Source organism: Trachemys scripta, chromosome 8 (assembly GCF_013100865.1).
Source record: "Trachemys scripta elegans isolate TJP31775 chromosome 8, CAS_Tse_1.0, whole genome shotgun sequence".
Lineage (NCBI taxonomy): Eukaryota > Metazoa > Chordata > Testudines > Emydidae > Trachemys > Trachemys scripta.
In genome coordinates this window covers 105,740,389-105,760,561 of record NC_048305.1, presented here as the reverse complement: position 1 = coordinate 105,760,561, position 20,173 = coordinate 105,740,389, and the positions used below count along the sequence as shown (strand labels likewise).

The window sequence follows — 20,173 nt, the reverse complement described above, 5'->3', positions numbered from 1 at the left end:
AGCAAGGGAGCATAAGAGGGGGTGAGTACGAGGGTAATACCGGGGAAAGTCAGGCGCTACGGGTATTGTTAGGGCATCTTGGATGATTGATGATTTATTGCTACAACATGCAATAAGGAAGTGACATTAACTGGGGTGCCCAAATTGGTCCATTCTTCTAAGGATTCGTCATTGTTAAATACAATCCTGGTAGTACTGTTATGCAGGACGGTGTTAGCGGCTGCTGTCAAGCATGGCTTTAAGCTGTAGATCAGTCACAGACCTGGTTCAAGTCAATGGGTGTATGAGCCACCTTTCAATGAGGCTAAATGCAAGGAGCAATTAAATGCCCCTTTGTGTAGTGATAGCTGAAATAACAGTAAGTCACCGCCCATGGCAACAGGCCACCTGACTGGGCTGATCAGCTGCAAAGCCATATGGGCCAAGATGTTTCCTCAGGATTCATTGCAAATGCAGGGGCTTCGGGTTTGATTGGTTGCAGCTGTGCATGAGAGGCAACAATCCACCAGGATTGCATCAAAGAAATACATGACCCAGCATCAAATTTTCCTGCTAATGGAAACAACGCAAGAGCACAAAGACTGGCTAACTGCTTGGGCCAAAAAAGGGCAACAGTACACAGCAGCATGGGACGTGGCACACCGGGGGGCGGGTGAGAGGGGAAATAGGAGGGCCCGATTGTGCTATTCTTATTCATGTGACTGCTGAAATATGGGAGGGGCACATGCAGGATCAAGGGCTGCAGGCTCGTGCTTTAGCCTGGACAATACTACTTTGCCCTTCGCTACAGCCTTTCACCCAGCGATCTCCGTCAACTAAGCCTCACGGCAGCCCCCAACCCCCACTGGTTCTGCAATGCAGCCACCTCTGGGGCGGAACGCAGCCGCTGGTTCCCAGCCAGCCTGCAAACACTGCAGGAGAGTTTAGCAGAGAACGTTAAAGCTCATGAAAAGCAGAGGTGACGCTCAGCCCTGCTCCCAGAAGGAGCCCCGTGTGGGTCAAAGCCCTGCACCCTTGCAGTGCGCTCTGGGCCCGTGTTGTGCCAATGCGGCCTGGGGCGGCGGCCTGTGCCCAACCAGGAACGGCACCGGGCTGACGGGGTACAGCCGCTCCTGCTTAGCCATGCTAGAGGCCCAGCAGGGGCAGTGCGCTGGTCCAAGCCGCCTGGTTCTATTCTGGGACTAAGGACCTGAGCCACCCTGCGCCCCACACCCTGCTGGAGACAGTGCCAGGAACAGGGGAAGCTTTGCACTCCCGTGGGCATGAGGGGCCCAAGGCTGATGGGGGGGGGGGGCATCGGGGTACCAGCTTTACAGCGTGCTCCTCTTCCCTGGGCCATGCTCTGGCCCTCAGCCCCTTCCCCTCCCTACGCACGGTGCCCGGTCCAGCTCGGACTGGTCATGCTTCCCCTCTGCCCGAGCCAGGAACGGGGGAGCCAACAGGCCAGCACCCCCCACCGGGTGCAGCACCCCCTGCTGACCACAAGGGCTAGGTACATCTCAGCAGCACGACGTTTGGCAAGAGGGCTGGTGTCCTGGGGAGAGCAGGCCAGGCCAGGCCAGGCCAGGCCAGGCCTCCCCGCTGCTGGCAGGGAGCGGGGCTCCCAGCTGGGGAGAGGCGCCCAGGCCGGACTCTGGCACGGGGGGTGGTTTCTGCACCGGGATTCCAGCTAGAAGGGGTTGTTGAGGGGAGAGCCGGCTGGGCCTAACCTGGCTGCAGCCGATGATCCGACGCCCGTTCCTGCTCACGGACGCTCCGGGGGATGTGCCGTGCCCCCGGGTGGCGCTCGGGCAGGAGCAGAAAGGAGAGGCGGGGGCAGGGCACCAGCTCGGCACCTGATCTAACGGCAAGTGGGGCAGAGCCCTGGGCACTTCGCCCCCTCGACGATTCGACGAGCCCCAGTGGCAGGAGCTCAGAGAGCAGCTGCGAACCATCCTCGGTCACTGCCCGACCGGGGGCTCGAACCGTCCCCCCGCAGTAGGCAGAGGTGGGGGAAGCAGCCGAGAGCCCAACCTGCTGGGCACAGAACGACCCTGGCCAGGCCCTCGCCTGCCCGGCTGACTCGAGTAGGCAGCTGCCAGGATGAAGCAGCGAATCTCCTGCCTTCCGGGGAGGGGTCTAGCCCTGGTCTGCCACAATTAGTGAACATTGAACTCAAGCACACACCACACAGGTAGGAGGAAAGATTTCCTTGTTAAAGATCCAGCAGCATGTGCCCCTTCCTCCCCCCCCAAACCAGGGAGAGGAGCCCCCCTATGCCCAGGCGATGCCCCACCCAAGCCCCTCTTTTTAACCCTTCCAGGCCTGTTGGCACCACCCCAGGGCAGCAGAAAGGGCCCCCCTTTGCCTGCCATTGATAGCCCTGAGCCCAGGCACCCCTGAGCACCTGCAACTCCCGCTGGGCTCGGGGCACAGACATGGGTGAGCCAGGGGCAGGAGCTAGGGGTGGCACTGATCCGTCCAGAGAAGTCTGCCGCCTTCCTAGCTCTTACCTGCTGGCCTTGGCACGTGGCCCAGGGGAGAAGGGAGCAGGTTGGCCTGGGCACAGTCTAATCACACAGCGCCAGTGGGTGGGGGGACGGCTCCCTTTCACTTCCCCATCTCCTGCAGCTGCATCTGGGCCCCTTGAATTCACTTGGGGAGAGCTAGCACATTCCAGGGCGCAGGTTCGAAGCCAGCCCCGGCAGGCGGCGGAGAGTTGTTGGCTGCCAGGGGGTGAGGGCAGCTCCCCAGCCAGCGGCCCCACGGGCCCCTTCCGGGCACAGCGAGGGTCTGACGGGCCACGGGATGCCACTGGCAGGGCAGGACTGCGAGGAGGCTGTGCTCTGGGGCGAGCGAGGGGAACCTGGGAAGTGCCATACTCCTCCAGGCCAGGGCTGGCAGCTCACGGGCAATGCCCACAGAGGGCCAGCCATGCCCAGTGCTGGGGGCATGGAGACAGCACCCCCGAGGTGGCCTGGCAGTGGGGGTACCTGTGCCACCCCAGCTTTCAAGAGGTCCGAGTGCCCCACGCAGGCCTGGACCCAGCTCCCTGGCACCAGCCCCATTAGAACAGGAAACCAGGGCAGAGAGCCAAGGAAAGACACACCAGAGCACGAGGGACGGGGGCCCCTGGGCAGTGCTGGCTCGAGGGGCTCCAGGACTTGCACCCTCCTGGAGGAGGGGGGAGCAGCCAATGGCACCGTGGCCCCCCAGGCAGAGGGGGGAGGACACCCTGCGAGACAGTGCCACAAGGGCCTCCCCTGCAGCTCAGCCTTGGTCGCTGCTGCCCCGTGAGATCATGGGGGACCCGGGGCAGGGAGTGGATCTGACACCCCACTCCCGCCGCCCAGGGCTGCAGGGTCTTCGGCACGTGCCTAAAGTGACACCTGGTGGCCAGAGGGTGCACTGCAGGGGCTGGCAGGCTGTTAAACTGGGGAGGGGGTAGGACGGGGGGGTGTTAGGAGGCCTAGGGGCCCCATGGAGGAGGAGGGTGAGGAGAGAGCCGCCCTCCATGGGAACTGCACCCCATGACTCCGTGCTGTGGGGTACATAAAATAACATGCCCCAGCTGAGCTGGGGTGCGGGGCCAGTGACCCTCGGGGGCGATCTTCACCCCACCATGAGCTGCAGTAGGACGCGGCCTGGGAAACAAACGGGCCGCGCAGACTCCAGGGCAGCCCATCCGCTGAGTCCAATCACCCGCTGTTCTCGCTGAGCCGGGGGGGCTGGGTGGGGGGGAAAATGACTGGATTTTGGCACTTTGACCCTGCCTGGATCCTCCTGTCATTTCGGTTCCGCGGCAGACACTCCTTCACTTCCTGTCCTAAAGCGGGCAGCGGCGGTGCTGGGTAGCTGTGAGAGAGCTGCCGGGCTCCACCCCAGAGGTGGCTGCATTGCAGGGGTAGGTGGAGCGACTGGTCCTGCGAGTGCTTGCGAGCGAAAGGGCTAAGCTAGCAGCACATCTCCAGGGGCTCCCAGCTAGCCGCCGTTAGCCGGGCCAGGCTCCATTCTTGCATTGCCTCGGGCTCCTGCTCAGGTCTGGCTCTGCCGCTTTGAAAGCCAAGGACCCAGAGACCCACGCTGGTTCTGGCCCGCGCCCTGGGGAGCCAAGCCTAGACCTGGGTGTTTATTGAATACACGTTTCTCAGGAGTGATGGAAGGGGGCCAGTCGTGACTGGGGCAGGGGGAGGGGTAAGGGGACAGCTCGGCCCCACGGCGGCGGTGTCACTCCTCCCATGGGCTCATGTCCGTGTCAATGGCCACGCAGTTGTAGGCCGCGTAGCGCAGCTTCTCCTCACACACCTTGGCACTGGAAAAGAAGAGCCGCTGTCACTGCCCTGCGGGACGCCGGGGCCAGCCAGGCACTGTCCAAGCCATGGCTTAAGGCTCAGGATCTCCCCACAGGAGGGTAACCTCCTCAGCCTCACGGGGAAACTGAGGCACGGAGCAAGCGGCAGAGCCGGGAATGGAACCCAGCTTGCGTGACTCCCGGGCTCATCCGTCAGCCCCGAGACCAGCTGACACGACACCTCCCCCCTGGGATCAGGGCTCCGAAACATGGGGGCGGCTGGCCAAAGCGGCTGTTTGCGGTGCGACTCACGTGGCGTAGTTGGGGAGGTAGAGGGAGCTGGAGCAGGTGGAGGATTCGGGCAGCGCGTCCGTCGTCTCAGAGCTGGAGGAGAGAGGACAAGCAGGTCAGACCCGACCAGGGGAGAGAGCCCTTGGGACAGTGACGCCAGCACCCCGGCAGGTCCCTCCCTGGCATTCCAGTGCGGGACACTCACCCCAGCTTGTCCGGGTAGATGTAGATCCGAGCCGGGAGGCGGCTCCGGCCAGTGACAAACCTCAGGAAGCGGCTGCGATCCTCTGTGGGAAGAGAACAGATGTCAGCCGCTCCCGGGCTCGGAGGGAGCCTGCTGGGCTAGCCAAGGTGCCCGAGCCCTGTGCCCGGCTAGTCTGTCAGCAGTTCTGGGGGGACTCAGCCTCGCGCCTCCAAAGGGGAGCTGGGAATTGCTGCCGACGGCTGAGGGAAGGGCCCCAGACCGAGGCCGAGTGAATCAAACGGGCGGGTGAGAGTCCCAGAGCCTCTGGGATCCGGTAGGAGTCAGGGCTGGGCCGCGCTGGCCGCTCACCGTTGGTGAAGTTGCCGAGTGCCTCCCAGAAGTACTGGACCCTGGTGTCCGACGGCTCAAAATCCTCAAACCGAGCTGGGGGGAGGCACAGACAGAACTGGTTAGAAACACAGCGGCCAGCTCAGGGCTGCTCCCCCGGGGGCGAGACCCCCTCTCCGTGCCCCCACCACATGAGCGCGCAGATCTGGGGCGCACGGCGCTGTGCATTTACAAACCGCGCCGGGGCTCAGACACCAGGGCACATGGCGGGTGCCAGGTCGCAGCCAGCACCTGGGTCCCGCAGACGGTTTCCCAGCAGCCCTTGCACGTACTGAGCTTCTTCAGGGCATCCACCGTCACCTCGGGGTCCCCGCACACCTTCTTCTCCAGCTCCTGCCAGGTGAGCAGGTCGAGGACGGCCTGGGGCACCACCTTGAGCAGCCCGGCCTGCATGGCAGCGATCTGCAGGGGAGGCAGAGCGGACGGGGTTAGAGCCGGGGCTGGTAGCGCTACGTCCCATCGACGAGACGGTGCAGCGAGCGCTCCGGCCGCGAGGTTAGAGGGGAATGGAGCCCTGGGAGACGAAGGGACTCACCTGTCACAGACACAGGAGAGCCAGGTGCTCAGCAGGACTCCACAAAGGGCTGGCTCTTAGCACAGCCAACGAGACCAGCCCGCGATGCTCGCTGGGATACACATTAACGGACAGAACCCCCATGCTTCAGGGCACAAGTCACCCCTTGGTGGCGGGGGACAGGAAGGAATGTGCTCTTGGGGCTGGGTCCCCCTGCGACCCCAGCCAGCCTTACCTGCTCCTTGCTCTCCTCCAGCCTGGCCTTCTGCACCAGGCGGATGAATTCCTTGCGGTCCTCGTAGCGCACCACGGTGCTGCCGCCGTTGGGGATCAGCTCCACCATGCACTGGTCGCTGAGCACCGTGGTGTAGGTCAGCTCCTGCCCGAACTTGAACTCGAAGGTCTCCTTGTCCATCACCTCCATCACCTCCAGGAGCTTCACCTGGGCGGCCGGGCAAGAGCACTTGCTGGAGAGCAACACCACGGACCTCCTGGGCCGACCCCAGCCCCAGCCCCACCCTGCCCCGGAGAGCATCGGGGCTATGCCAGGGGGGCCAAAGCATGGCCCAACTGCCTGCAGCACGGGAGAGCTAAGCATGCTGGGACTGGTCATCTCCATGGGCTGCACCGTCCCCTTGGCCCAAGCTGGAGCATTGCATGCTGGGACCAGCAGCGTCCACAGGCTGTACTGGCCACTTGTGCCAAGCTGGAGCATTGCATGCTGGGACCTGTAGTTTCCAAGGCTGCACCTGTGTATTGAGATGAGGGGGCTGGAGCTGCACTACAGAGCCTGGGGGGGGATCTGAGCTCCTGTTTCTTTAGCCCCACCACAGGACGGTCAAACACAACCAGCCCCCAGTCACCGAGTGCCGCCTGCACCGTGCCTGAGTTGCCCGCCTCCCCCCCACCACCCTCACCCGCTTCTGCTCACCAGCACGGAGTCCACGGCGGGGAAGTCCTTGCTCCAGCTGACCTCCTCCCCGGTCAGCTGTTTCCACACGAAGCCAGGCAGAGCCAGGACCTGCAGCGGGGAGGAGACGCGTGGCTGGGATCCCGGGCACAGGGACACCGCACCAGCTGCACCCCGGCGCCCCAGAAAGGCAGACGTGGCAGCAGCGCTGCCCAATCATCAGCGACGCCTCCCAGCTAGTCCCACCCCCCACGACACTTGCCCAAGGAGGGAGATTTAGGGCCCCCCTTGGACGGAGGGACACACGGACCTACCGAGGGTTCGGGGCTGCCGCTCCCAGGCTCTGACCAGTAGCCCCACGAACGCCAGGGCACAGCCGAGCAGGGGAGGAGCCGGCGGACGCTGCCCCAGTTTCTATTTACTGCTGAATTAGCACTGCAATGCCTCGGTTCGCCCAAGCTCCCGGCTGTCTCTAGCAGCGTCCCCCCGCCCCGGGTGTCCTGGGGACGCAGACCGCACGGGGGTGATCAGGGATTTACCAGGGCCCCTCTATGGTGCTGGGGACCCCCGGGCTCTGCTCGGCTCAGGCCAAGGGATGGGGGTTGGGGGAGCAGGGCTGGGGCAGGTCCCGAGCACCATGCCGAGAGGGGGAAAGGCCGGGCCTGCAGCGAGGGCCCCGCCCCGCAGGACTCACCAGGAACTCCTTGCCCCTCAGAGCCGCGCCCATGATCTGCCCGATCCACTCGTACTTGGCAAACTCCTTGCAGGACGGGTTCGGGACGTACATGTCCCTGGCCTCCCCGGTGCCATTACCCTGCAACAGAGACGTGCTCAGGCACCAGGAACTGGGGATGGCCCAGCGCCCTGACCCAGGTCACGACAAGGGCAGGCCACGCTCCCCAGCGTCCCCCGCTGGCTGCCGGAAGGACCAGGGCTGACAGGCTGCAGAGGGGACCCCTCCCTGCTGTGTGACACGTCCCCCCCCGCAGCAGACTCCATGGACCCTGGTGACTCCGGTGTAGGCTGGGAAGCCAGGCAGTGGCACCCACATGGGAAGGGCAGTTTGGGGACTCAGCCAGGGCCAGATGGGCAGCCCAGGAAGGAAGAGGGCACAGTGCCTGGGCCAGTGGGGGACATACCCCATAACACTGTTAAGGCCCCCAGCAAAATTGAGCGTCCCAGCCACACGCCCCAAATGGAGGGCGCTTCTCTCAACCGCCAGGGCCTGCCTGCTCCTGCTCCCCCGAGCCAGGGAGCAAAGCTGCCCCTCCCCCCGGCGACAGGACTGGGGGGGACTCCCGCTGCCAGTCCGGGGCAGGACCGGCCCGGCCCCCAGCCCCTCGGTACCTGGTTGGACGTGCGGACGAAGAAAGGCAGCGGCACGGGGCTCTCTGCCGAGCTGGGACACAGCTCCTCAGACATGTCAGCCAGGCTGTCCCGGAACCCGCCTCCTGCAGCCCGGAGACACCGTCCCCCCCTTAGCGCCACGAGCCCCGGCCGCAGGCTGTGCTCCCCCGCACCGAACGGCCTCAGCAGCTCTGCCCGCTGCCTTTAAAGCGCCCTACGAGAAGCGATCCCCCACCCCGGCCCCTTGCCCTGCCCCATCCTGATCCTGGGGGGGCACTGAGTGGGGGCAGCTTGTAACCCTGCCCCTCCCCCCCACTGCACACAGGACAGGTGCCCTGGTTCTGACGAGAGCCCGGCTGAGCTGCAGCGAGGCCGTGGCCGGGGCCGAAGGCTGCAGGGTAACTGGACAGCGCCACCCTCCCCAGCTGCCCCGGAGCGCCTGGCGGGGAGGGGCTCAGGCCCGGGGACGTACCTTGATCGATGATGCCCTCGGCGATGAACTTACACTCCCACCACTGGTCGTAGCGCAGCGGCCACCTGCGGGGAGCCAAGGCGGCAGCTCAGACAGCAGGTCGCTCCTGGGAATTCGGAGCCCACAAGAGGGGCCAGCCAGGTCCCCCAGGGCCACGGCAGCCCCCAGGACGGGTGCCCCATGCCCCGCCTCGGGGGGCAGGAGCTCAGCCCTGGGGGGCCGTTGGCTCCTCGCCTCTCCGCTGAGATGGGGCCCAGTGGCTTTGGGACATTGGCCCTTGCCCCAGGAATGGGACTCGCATCCCCTCCCCCCGGGGGCACGCAGCCATGGCCCCTCAGCCCCACCAGCCGGCAAGGCCCCCCATACCTGTAATCCAGGGGCTTCTCGTACTTGTCGGAAGGTTTAAGGCCCTCATGCACCTAGAGCAGGCAGACACGAACGAGACTCAGCCGCCAGCCAGCCGCAGGGCCCCGGCACTGGTACCCGGGAGGCAGAGCAGCGCTGCTATCCCCAGGGCAGACAGGGATGGAGACACGGGAAGGCTAAGTGACTTGCCCGTGGTCATGCAGGAAGTCAGTGGCAGAGCAGGGAACCAATCCCAGATCTCCCATGTTCCAGGCTAGCGCCTCACCGAGCGGATCCCTTCTTCCCTCCAGCATCCCCAGCAGCAGGGCGGGCCGAGGGGGAGGCAGGAAGCTCCGAGGGGCGTGTTGTGCCATGGGCGTGAGAGGTGACAGTGCCGAGAAAGCCAAGCAGATGCAGCAAAGGGAACCGCAGCCAGATGGACAGATCCCGCTCGCGCCAGAGGGACAGACAGACAGCAGCGTGTCTCTGCCTCCATGGGCTGCCTGCCCCTTAGGTCTCCAAGGCCAAGCCCCACCCCGTACCCCATGTGCCTTTAGCCCCTCCTACTCCCATGGTTCCTCCCACTCCCGTCCTTTCTGTGTCTCTCCGCCCCCCACCCCGGCTTCATGCCCTCCACCCGCCACGCTGCCCCTATGCCTTGCCCCTCTCCCCAGTAATCCCAACTTCGCCGGGCGTGGGCGCAGGGCCAGCGTCACGGACTCTCCCAGCCCTGGAAGGAGGCCGGCGGGCGCGGTACCTGGGTGAAGACGGCATTCTTGCAGCTGGGGTCCAGGGCGGGGTTGTCGCGGTGCTCCATGGCCAGGCGCCGGTTGATGTAGAGCCGCGGCATGAAGTTGGGCTTGCTGGTCTCCGAGTCCTTGAGACACTGGGCGATCAGCGCCGTGCGCCGCTTGGACAGCAGCAGGAACTGCTTGATGTGCTGGCGAGGGCGAGGCGGGGCCTGGGTTAGACAGACTGCCGCCCTGTGCCCTCCCAGTGCCCCCCCCATCCGTCTATATGCTCCCCCCCGAACGCATACCTGGCCCCTGGCCTGCCCGGCTCACCCTGCCTGGGCCTTCTCCCCCACCGGGCCCTGGATCCCTGCAGCGCCTCCGACATTCCCACCTGTCCTCCCCCCTCCACCTTGCAGCTCCCTCTCTCGGGCCCAGGGGCAGTCTGGAGTCCTCGCAGAGGGGGTGTCAGCCCCCCAGACGCCAGGGAGAGAGGGGAGCCCCGGCTGCCACTCACCTTGAGCCAGCTGAAGGTGCCGACCGTGTGGTCCCAGGCCGGGACGAGGTGGTGCAGGACGCTGTCCAGGAGCTTGATAAACCTAGGAGAGCAACGGGGGCCGCTCGAGACACAGGGCAAGGCCTGGGCCACGCGAATCGGCCCCAGCCAGGGGCTGCTGCAGGCACAACGCCCCAGGACCCTGCACCAAGGGGGGTCGGCAGCGCTCCAGGGTCTGTTCCCCTGGTTGCTGGGCTGACCCCGACGCCCCAGTGTGGCACTAGGGGGCGCTGTGCTGTAGGCAGCAGGGAGAGGGCTCAGTAGGGGGCGCTCTCCCCTCGCAGGCAGTGCTGACCCCGACGCCCCAGTGTGGCACTAGGGGGCGCTGTGCTACTGGAAGCAGCACCCTTTGGATGAAGAGCATCAGGTTAGGACCCTGACCACATGTGAGGAGAAAGGAAGCTGTGAGATCTCACAAGAGATGGGGAGTGAACCCTGGCGTCCGGGCCAGACCCCATTCTGCCTCCCCAAATGCCCCTGGATACGGGATCCCTGCCCGGGCCTGCTGCGAGCGTTGCTAGGGCAGATCAGTGCGTCACCCTGCGTTCTGCCCCCGGGCTCGGGCTGCGTTCTCAGTGGCGAAGGAAGCAAACCCTGTAGGTGCGTCCTGCTCAGCACCTCCTGCTGGTGTCCCCGGGCAGTACCTCTGAATGACCACGGCCCGCCGGTACAGCAGGTCGGGGTCAGTCCCTTCCAGGCGGGGGTAGCGCACCAGGCTGGCCTGCTGGAACATGTCCGCGCTCAGCCCCAGCTCCCGCTGCCGGGACGACTTGATCTTGATCCCTCGGAGGCGGACGTCGATCCCATCATCTGCTGAGAAAGAGCGTGGCTAATCCGGTGGGTCCAGGAGCGCCTGGGCCGCAGCGTGGGGGCGATGGAGCCGCAGCCACCAGAGACAGACAGACCCCAGGGTGCCCATCCCCCATCCCCTGGGAGGCTATTTCCCCATCAATGGGACTCAGGAGACCGCAGCTGGCACGGGGCAGGTTTAGAACCAGAGACAGGACCAAGCCACCAAACTCTAGGGCTGTCGAGATCCGGGCTCGTCTCTATGAACAGGCACCTCAGCAGCCCCAGGGCTGCGGCTTCCAGGGGCATCATGCAGCAGGGGCGGGCTGGGGGCGTGGGGCCAACGCCCCCCTGAGGCGGTCCATGGCCTGGGGATCTCAGCCCACTTCCCAGCAGCCAGGTGGCCACCAGCACAGCAACAAGGCCAAGGAGAGTGAGTCCTGGAGACCAGCGTCCTCCAAAGACCACATCCGGAGCGCCCGACAGGAGAGGGCGGGGCCCTCAATGGGGAGCAGGGCGGGGCCCTCAATGGGGAGCAGGCCGATCTCGGAGGGGGAGGCAGCCCGCCCCTGTCGTGCAGGCTTTTATCCCCGCCCACCTCTGCACTCCACGATGCGGATCTCGATGATGGGCAGGTGCGTGGTCATGTCTTCGAGCACACACACATCCCCGATGTAGCTCCTGGAATGACAGTGCAGAGGGGGGTTCAGAGCCGCCCGCCCCCCAGCCAGCGTCCATTCACCCAGGGCCAGGGAGGAGGGGCTGCCTAGTGAGAAGAGGTGAGGGGAGCTAGAACCTGGGTTTGAACCTGGGTTTGTCTCCCAGCCCTGCAACCGACTGACCATGTGACCCTGGTCACGTCACTCAGCCTCCCTGTGCCTTGGTTCCCTGGGGCCGAGACGTTAGCACCACTGGATCTGCAAAGTGCGCGGAGAGCACAGCGCTACCGTCCGAACTCTCAGGGATGGGTGGGGAGTCCACACGGGCCCTGACGGGCGGTGCGTCGGGCCCTGGAGGCAAGGCTGGGTGTGTCCGAGAGGCGGGCCGGGGGCAGCAGCCAGCCCAGCCTTAGAGAGCTCCTGGCAATGGCTGGTTTCCCCAGGCCGGAGCCCTCGGCCGGTCCCTCGCCGGGGGAGTAGCCGGATTGCTGAGGTGATGCTCAGGCTGCGGCTCCAGGCTCAGCGTTATGGCTCTGCGGTTTGCCTCACTGGGCCGTCCCCCCGTCCTGCCGGAGAACACCCCCTCCATGCACCACAGCCGCTAACCGGGACCGCTCCGGGCGAGGGAACCTGGGGCTCGCGTGCAGACCTTCTAGGGGGAATGGCAGCTGGACCACATGTGGGGTGGCAGGGGTGGGGGACTTGTTATTTGAAACATGACCAGTCCCCACCCCCCACTTCGAACCCCTCGGGCTGGAGTCACTGGTTGCTGGGCTGAACGGCCAGGCTAAGCCGGGGGGCGCTGTGTCCCCCAGCGTTCAGTCCTGCAGCCGGCCAGGAGAGCCCCAAGGCAGGACACGGCTATCGGGCTGGGGATTTCATTAGCCACCCGCCAATGTCTAATCCACTCCCGGAACCGATGCGTGCAGAGACAGCAGAGCCCTCGCCAGGGTCTGTGCCACGCGTCTCAATGCCACTCGGGCATTAACGCTCACCACGGACACAGCCCAGAGGGGGAAACTGAGGCACAGAGCAACAAGCTCCTTTCCCCAGGCACCAGCTGGAGTCTCTGTCAGTAGAACTCCGGGGCCCCGGGCCTGTGCTCAGGCCACTAGCCCCCGCACCCATCCCGTCTCCCCGCCCCACTCACTCATCGATGCCCACGTCACTCAGCTTCTTCAGACTGTCGCCCTCCCCGCCGTACACTGCGATCCTCTTGGGCATGAAGTTCTCGTCCGTCGTGTCCACCGTCAGCAGGAGCTTCCTGGAGGGGAGGGGACAGAGCGACAGCTGGGCTCCCTGGCACCGAGCCCCGAGCCCAGCGGCTCCCCGGCACCGAGCCCCCGAGCCCAGCGGCTCCCCAGCACCGAGCCCCCGAGCCCAGCGGCCGCCCACGAGCCCCCGAGCCCCGCAGCCCGGCCAGAGCCGGGGAGCCCAGGACTCACACAGACCGGGGGTCCTCTCGAAGCCCAGTGGGATGCAGCCTGGGGTGGCCGTGGGACCTCCCTGCCCACCAGCTCCCGCCCTGGTGAGAGTGGAGGGGTGCAGGTACGGGCCCGTTGGCTCCCACCTGGGTGATGCTGATCATGGGGGTGAGCCGCCCGCCTGACCGTGGCCAGCCCATGAACCGGGCCCCCGGGGCTCACATGCCCCCCCACAGGCTCCCCAAGGGCGGAGAGAGAAACGGCTGGCTCTCACTTGACGATGGTGCCTTTCTTCATGGTGAGCCGCACCCAGTGCTGGCCCTGGGAGCCGTCGCTCTCCCAGTAGGTGTCCGCGTTGCCGTCCGTCAGACACGACACGTTGAAGTCTTCCTGGAAGGGGGCAGGGGAGTGAGGAAGGGGTCAGATGGAGGGAGCCCAAATCCTGCTCCTCACACGCACTCATTTGGCACCACAGGGGCGAGGGGGTCTGGTGCAGGGTGGGGGTCGACCAAGGCACTGGGCGGGAGTGGGCACGGTGCCCGAGGGCTAATGCTAAACTCTCAGACCGGATCAGCAGTCGAGCCCAGAGCAGAGTCCTCCTTCGGACTTGGGGTCCCATCTGGGCCCCCCGCAGCTGGAGGAGGCCCGAACGCTTCCCCACCCCCAGTCGGGGACTCAGCCGTCCCCCTCCCCGCTCTGGGAGCTCCCTTTGGAGCCAGATCCTCACCCCTCTGGAGGGGACAGGTCTCCCGCCTGGCTGGCAGCCCTGGAGAGACGGGACCCCCCGTGTCCCTGCGCAGCGCAGAGCGGCTGGGCCCCGCCCCGCCCCGTACCGTGTAGGAGGAGACATCGATGCTCTCCACATACTGCTTGACGCTGCCCAGGTTCTCGTCCTCCTTCCCCAGGTGATCGTACAAGAAATGCACCAGGTCCTCGTCACACTCGTAACTCCACGTCGGGGGCACGAACCTGCCAGTACACACGGGGTTAACAGCCCAGGGGCGGGTCGGACTGATCAGAGCCCCCGTGTCCCGGTGAGCTGGATGGGGCGCCCCACAGAGCCCATGCTGCTGTCCCTGCACCCCTCCCCCAGCTCTGCTGCGCACTCAGTCCGAGGGACCCAGCCCCGGGGCAGCACAGACCCCAATCCCAGGGGGGCCCCCCCAACCAGGACAGCCTGGGCGAGCCGGGAACGCAGCAGAACCCGCGCCCCGGGACATCTCGCTACCGGAGCTTCTGCACCGCCGCCTCGTCCTGCTCCATGGTTTTGGGTTTCACGCCGAGCCGCAGGGAGTACGTCAGATCCACCACTTGCTCCCACCTGAAACAAGGCAAAGGATGGCGGGGTAAAGGGAGAGGAAAGACGACCAGTTATTGGGGCACCAGCCTGGGACGGGGACCGGGCAAATTCCTGCTGTGCCACATGCCCTCTGTGCACAAATCTCTGCGTCTGTCCCCATCTGCAGAACAGGGGGCCGGGAGGGGGGCTCAGATACTGCCGGACGGGGGCGCCGGGAGGGGGGCTCGGATAGTGCTGGATGAGGGGGCCGGGAGGAGCTCGGATACTGCCGGAGGGGTGCTGGGTAAGTCCAAGAGAAGCCAGCCAGCTCCCCTCCCCACCAAGAGCAAAGATCAACCTCTGGTTAAACCCACTGCTGCCCCCAGTGGGAACTGATTGATGTTTTAAAGCCAACGTTATTTCTCCTGGGGCTGGGTCAGCAGGTCAGAGCTGGGCCCAGGCCTGGGCCCCAAGAGACCGGAGCTCTGGCAGGGGCTCGGCGGGCTCTGTTAGCGCCTCTGGGCAGGGCACAGCCCACACCAGGCCCAGGCAGGCGGCCAGCAAACACCCTGCCGCGGGGCCTGTTCCAATGCCGGTGCCCCAGAGAGGAGCGATGCGGCTGGCCTGGCCTGGCCTGGCCAGGCCAGCAAAGGAGATTCCTGCCTCTGGCAGTGCTGCCCACACACAGGGCTCCGGGGCAGGGGGGGTGGGGGGGCAGGTTCAGGCGGTCACTGCATTGGACACACGCGACCCCGGGGAGCCGGGATCAGAACCCCGGTCCCCGAGCCTCCTGCACACAGCTCTGGCCCCCCGGCAATAACAAGCCCCTTATTTCCCCGGAGAGTTGGGCGCTAGAGGATGGCACTGCCCAGCCCTCCGCAAGCAGCCCCACGGAGACCCAACAAGCTGGCGGCGCCCGGCCCAAGCCCGACTCCCCCAGAGCCTCGTCCCCAGACCTGATCACGGGTTTATAATCGACACCGAAGAGCTGCTGCTGCCTCTGGATTCTGTCGGTGGACTCGACCGGGACCAGCCGGTCCCCTCCCTCGGCATGTTTGCACACCAGGATCCAGCCTTCCTCCAGCTCACAGCTGCCCTTATACTCCTCCAGCTGCTCCTGCAAAGCGAAGCGCGGCCTGTCAAGGAGCCCTTCGCCCCCGGGGAGCTGGCGCTCAGTTGTACCACGACGGGCCGGCCACCGAGTCAGAGATCTCCAGGCCAACCGGGACGTGCGATCACCTCGTCCGCCCGCCTGCATCACCCAGAGAACCCCCTTGCTCCCCGCACCCAGCCCATCGCTTCTGGGGCAGCCAGAGCCAGTCTGTTCCCGACCGTGACGGCGAATCCACCGCGCCACTTGGTCTGCCGTCCCACTGGACCGTTCATCCGCCCGGTAACACAAGCCCTTTCCTGGTCTGAATTCACCTGGCTTCAGCTTCCAGCTACCGGATCTGAGCCAAGAGCCCTCAGCTAGCAGAGCCCTTCTCCCACGGAGGCACTTAGAGCAGCCATGTGGCTGGCAAACTGCGCCCCCCCCCCCCCAACCCCCCCAGTTCTGCCCCCGTGAAATAACCCCCCGGCCCCCTGCTGCTCACAGGCCTTAGACGGTTCGGGGACTCCCCTCCACCACAACCCCCAAGCCTGCCGGATACCCACCAACGTCCCCACCCCACCTGCCCGCCACCGGATGAGCCCAACCAGGCTCAGAGGGTGGTTGCGGGGGCCCTCCTCAGTGGAGAGACAGTTGCCCTGTGATCGTCTCCTCTGCCCCTTGGCAGGGGGACACTGGATGCACACACTGCTGAGAACCCCAGCAAGCCAGGCGCCCTTCGGGCTTTTTTGCTAGCCAGGAAATAAAAATAAAAAGCCGGAAGCCTGGTGGAGCCGTGTCTGACAGCTGTATGTCCTCACGCCCGAACCCCTGGTCTGGTTCCCTTCAACTCCCGCACAAACGCTCCACTTCAGCCCCAGAGCTACCTGCCAACGCCAAGGCTGGTGCATTGTTGCTAAAGAATGGGGCAAAATCGGGATATAATGGAAACTATAACTGTGGATCAACTCCGTGCCAGGAACTCCGAGACCATCTCCTGGACCTGGAATTCACCAAAGCCGTTAGGAGAAACACTCACAAATATCCTCCCTCCCAAGGGATAGTGAGCAGCGATCACCCCCCCGGGCCCAGACCCCACTCTCCCAGAGGTCTCATCTGCTCTAACATGGCAAAGGCCGCGGGTACCACGGGGCGCGGTCTGCAGCAGAGACGGCCCCAGAGCGTTACACTGGGAGGTAGCCCACGGCCCCCGGGTGTTCCAGGGGGAGATTCACAAGTGATGGCAGACGTTAGAGGGGTCTACAGAGACAGGCAGACAGCGAGGAGGGGAAACCCTTCCTTGCATCTGCTCCCTGCCTGTTTAGGGCCCAGCTGAGGCCCAAGAAAATCAACCCCAGCCAAACAGCATCATGACCTGGTGGCCGAAGGCTGCGTGATCGGGGTCTGCCCTGGATTTGAGCTGTTTGCACACAGGACACGGCGAGAACGTGGCCTGGACAAAGGGTAGCTAGGAGCCAGCGAGCGCTGCCGCCCGATTGGCAGACGTCCCCCTCTGTCACGTTGCTGGGTCAAGGGGGCCCGGATGGCAGGAAAGCACCATCTACGGGAAAACACCAGTGCAAGGAGGAGCCGTGTCCCTCGGGCGTAACGCTCGGGGTTATTCCGGAAGAGCCAGCTGGTGCCACTCTCCCTCAGGCTCAGCGCCAGCGTGCCCGTAGGCCAGGGCCAAGGAGAAAGGGCTGTTTGGAGCCGTAAAGCAGCGCACGGCCGTCGCTGTCCAGGGGTACCAAAAAGCACAGCTGTTCCCGAAAACCAGCCCGGCCCGCTCCCTGCCTCAGGAGCACAGGCCTGTGGGAGAACAGCTCGGCCCAGTGAGCGAGGGAAAGCAAGGCCACGCCTATCTCCGACGCTTTAAACACACAGCCAACGCCGCAGGGCGCGGCGGGCAGGGCTGTTACCAAGGAGATGGGGCCAAACCCACCCGGCTGGCAGACAGGCCTGGGATAGGGGTTCTAAGCTTGGGGGTGTCCAGATCAGGGCTGGGGCTGTGCCCCCAAGGCACGGCCAGGAAATCCGGATCCAGGGAATCACCCCGTCAGCCCCGGGGTCTGGCTCTGGGCCCAGCTCTGAGGCAGTTGCTGCCCATGGGAAGGGAGGTCTCAGGGCAGCGTTCCCCGACCTTTAACCTTTTAATTAGCTCCAAAGCCAGGTGACTTTGCCCTACATGTCAAACCAGGAAGTGGCTGTTGGACTGAAGTCCCACAGCTGGTGCCAGGGGAGGCCGGTGGCACAGCAGGGCGAGAACAATAACAAAGCCCAAATCCAAACGCCCCCGATCTGAGGGGCACAGACCCCAGCTTTGTCATCTGCCCTCTGCCTGCCCCACAATGGAAAGACTGCAGAGCCCCTCCCCCTCAACACTCCTTACAACCAATGGCCTGAAACCTCAGCCCTCCGCGCCCACCCTGCTGCCAAACCATCCACCAGCGTCCAGTCCCTACACATGGTAACCGTAGAGATTCAGAGCCCTGGACACAGCCTCGGCCTGCCCCGAAAGCGCCGTGCCTGGGGGGCTGGCAGTGGCTTAGACACCATGGGGTGGGCAGTGTAAATGCACAGAATGGATACCGCACGGACCAGTGGGAGTCCTTGTGTCTGTCCATCTCTCCCCGGGTTCATCTATATCCGCTCGTCTCTCCCATCTGCCTCCCTGTTTGTCCGCCTGTCTCTCACGGTGTCCATCCATCTCCCATCTATGTGTGTCTGTCCGCCTGTCGCTCCCATCTCTGTATCTGTCCTCCTGTCTCTATGTCCATCTGTGTCCGCCTGTCTCTCCCATCTACCTGTGTGTTTGTCCGCCTGTCTCTTACTATGTCCGTCCAGCTCCCACCTGTGTGTCTGTCCACTCGTTGCTCTCATCTCTGTGCCCGCCTGTCTCTCTCCGTGTCTGTCCATCTCTGTGTCCACCTGTCTCTCTCCGTGTCTATCCATCTCTGTACCTGCCCGTCTCTGTGCCCGCCTGTCTCTCCCCGTGTCTGTCCATCTCTGCGCCCGCCTGTCTCTCCCCGTGTCTGTCCGCCTGTCTCTCCCCGTGTCTCTCCCCCTCTGTGCCCGCCCGTCTCCCCCCCTGTCTCTCCCCGTGTCTGTCCAGCTCTGTACCCGCCTGTCACTCCCCGTGTCTGCCCATCTCTGTACCCGCCCGTCTCTCCCCGTGTCTGTCAGCCTGTCTCTCCCCGTGTCTGTCCAGCTCTGTACCCGCCCGTCTCTCCCCGTGTCTGTCCAGCTCTGTACCCGCCTGTCACTCCCCGTGTCTGCCCATCTCTGTACCCGCCCGTCTCTCCCCGTGTCTGTCAGCCTGTCTCTCCCCGTGTCTGTCCAGCTCTGTACCCGCCCGTCTCTCCCCGTGTCTGTCCGCCTGTCTCTCCCCGTGTCTGCCCATCTCTGTGCCCGCCTGTCTCTCCCCGTGTCTGCCCATCTCTGTGCCCGCCTGTCTCTCCCAGTGTCTGTCCGCCCGTCTCTCCCCGTGTCTGTCCGTCTCTGTACCCGCCCGTCTCTCCCCGTGTCTGTCCGTCTCTGTGCCCGCCTGTCTCTCCCCGTGTCTGTCCGCCTCTGTGCCCGCCTGTCTCTCCCCGTGTCTGTCCGCCCGTCTCTCCCCGTGTCTGTCCGTCTCTGTACCCGCCCGTCTCTCCCCGTGTCTGTCCGTCTCTGTACCCGCCCGTCTCTCCCCGTGTCTGTCCGTCTCTCCCGGTGCGGGCCCGTCGCTCCCCCCTGTCCCCGCCCGGCCGGTACCTGGCCCAGCTTCACCCACAGCCCCTGGCTGTTGCAATACTCCTCGCCGGTGGCCCGCACGCACGTGCCCTTGCGCAGCTCGATGGCGACCTTGGCGAGCTTCTTGCAGCCCCGGGCGCGGGCCGGGCTCTCGCTGACGCTGAGCAGGGAGCGGCCCGAGCCGGCGGCGGCGGGGTCCCGGCACAGCTTGTAGCGCACCCGGCGGGGCACGTAGCACAGCGCGGCGGGCAGGGGCCGGGCGCGGCCGAAGCAGCCCACGCACTCGGCCAGGCAGCGGATCCGGCCCAGCAGCTGGTGCGGGGTCTCGGCGGGGGAGCTCATCCTGCCCGGCCCGGCCCGGCTCGGCTCGGCCCCTCCTGCCGCAGCCCGGCCCGGCCCCGCCCCGCCCCGCGCGTCACCGCTGCGCTGGGGGCGGCCACATGCGCCCTGCGGGGAGCGCAGCCTGCGCGGGGAGCATGTGTGTCTGGGGCTCCCAGCTCGCGGGTTCCCCCAAATCGTCTGTAATGTCTGTGCCAGTCACGGTCCATAGGGGCGGATTACGCGCAACGGGCCGGGCTGGGGAGTTGGGGGCCGGGCTGGGGAGTTGAGGGGGCGCTGGGGAGTTGGGGGCGCTGGGGGCCGGGCTAGGGGGTTGGGGGGGGCGCTGGGGAGTTGGGGGCGCTGGGGGCCGGGCTAGCGGGTTGGGGGGGGCGCTGGGGGTCGCTGGCGTTGCCGAGTTGGGATTTAACTCCCAGCTCAGGGGGTCTCAGGCTGGAATTGGGGCGAACCAGGGAGAGTTTCAGCGAACCAGCCCGAGCCTTCCCCCAAGTAGGGGGCGAGCCCCAGGATCCCCTGGCGGGGGCGGGGCAGATTTGGTTTAGAAAAGGAAAAGCTCAGATGTTTGGCTAAACAGATCGAGTTTCTTCCCCCCACGAGGAGCTCCCTGGGCTGGGTGATTTATCTATACGGGGGGGGGGGGGGGAGTTTCCCTGGGGGGCGCGGAGAGGAGGGGAATGCCCCCTCCCCAACCTGGTGGGGGGAAATCCTAAAGCAGTCAGACCCACTATGGGCTCAGTGCCCCCTCCCTGGCTGAGACCCCACACGCTCACTGCTCCCCCAGCCCTTCTCTCCGCCCCGCACTGGGAGGGGAGGTTATCACCCCTGCCAGGGCTGTT

At 65.4% G+C, this 20,173-nt stretch overlaps 1 protein-coding gene across 2 annotated transcripts; it reads right to left on the bottom strand.

The window, feature by feature from the left end:
- Positions 1–4,062: 4,062 nt before the first annotated feature.
- Positions 4,063–19,394, bottom strand: HECTD3 (HECT domain E3 ubiquitin protein ligase 3). Of its 2 annotated transcripts, none has more exons than XM_034779339.1 (21): positions 19,020–19,394; positions 15,136–15,296; positions 14,129–14,221; positions 13,734–13,869; positions 13,175–13,290; positions 12,627–12,740; positions 11,416–11,498; positions 10,673–10,841; positions 9,990–10,071; positions 9,499–9,681; positions 8,763–8,815; positions 8,397–8,461; positions 7,925–8,028; positions 7,272–7,391; positions 6,599–6,688; positions 5,903–6,109; positions 5,426–5,555; positions 5,115–5,189; positions 4,767–4,848; positions 4,583–4,654; positions 4,063–4,291 (listed from the first exon to the last, which is right to left on the bottom strand). In XM_034779339.1, the coding sequence occupies exons 1-21, from the start codon at positions 19,338–19,340 to the stop codon at positions 4,207–4,209; spliced, it is 2,541 nt and encodes an 846-aa protein (XP_034635230.1). In that variant the 5' UTR covers positions 19,341–19,394; the 3' UTR covers positions 4,063–4,206. The 2 variants fall into 2 exon arrangements, with proteins under 2 accessions (XP_034635230.1, XP_034635231.1); XM_034779340.1 differs by having other exon boundaries at positions 10,673–10,838.
- Between the last annotated feature and the right edge of the window lie 779 nt (positions 19,395–20,173).

What these genes read in the sequence shown, in the direction of transcription:
- HECTD3 (XM_034779339.1), bottom strand. Translation starts at nt 19,340, where the DNA reads ATGAGCTCCCCCGCCGAGACCCCGCACCAGCTGCTGGGCCGGATCCGC. An exon ending in TCGATGTCTCCTCCTACACG is followed by an intron (nt 13,291 to 13,733) that starts GTACGGGGCGGG and finishes GCCCCCTTCCAG; the next exon opens with GAAGACTTCAACGTGTCGTG. An exon ending in CGAGGGCATCATCGATCAAG is followed by an intron (nt 8,029 to 8,396) that starts GTACGTCCCCGG and finishes TCCGGGCTGCAG; the next exon opens with GAGGCGGGTTCCGGGACAGC.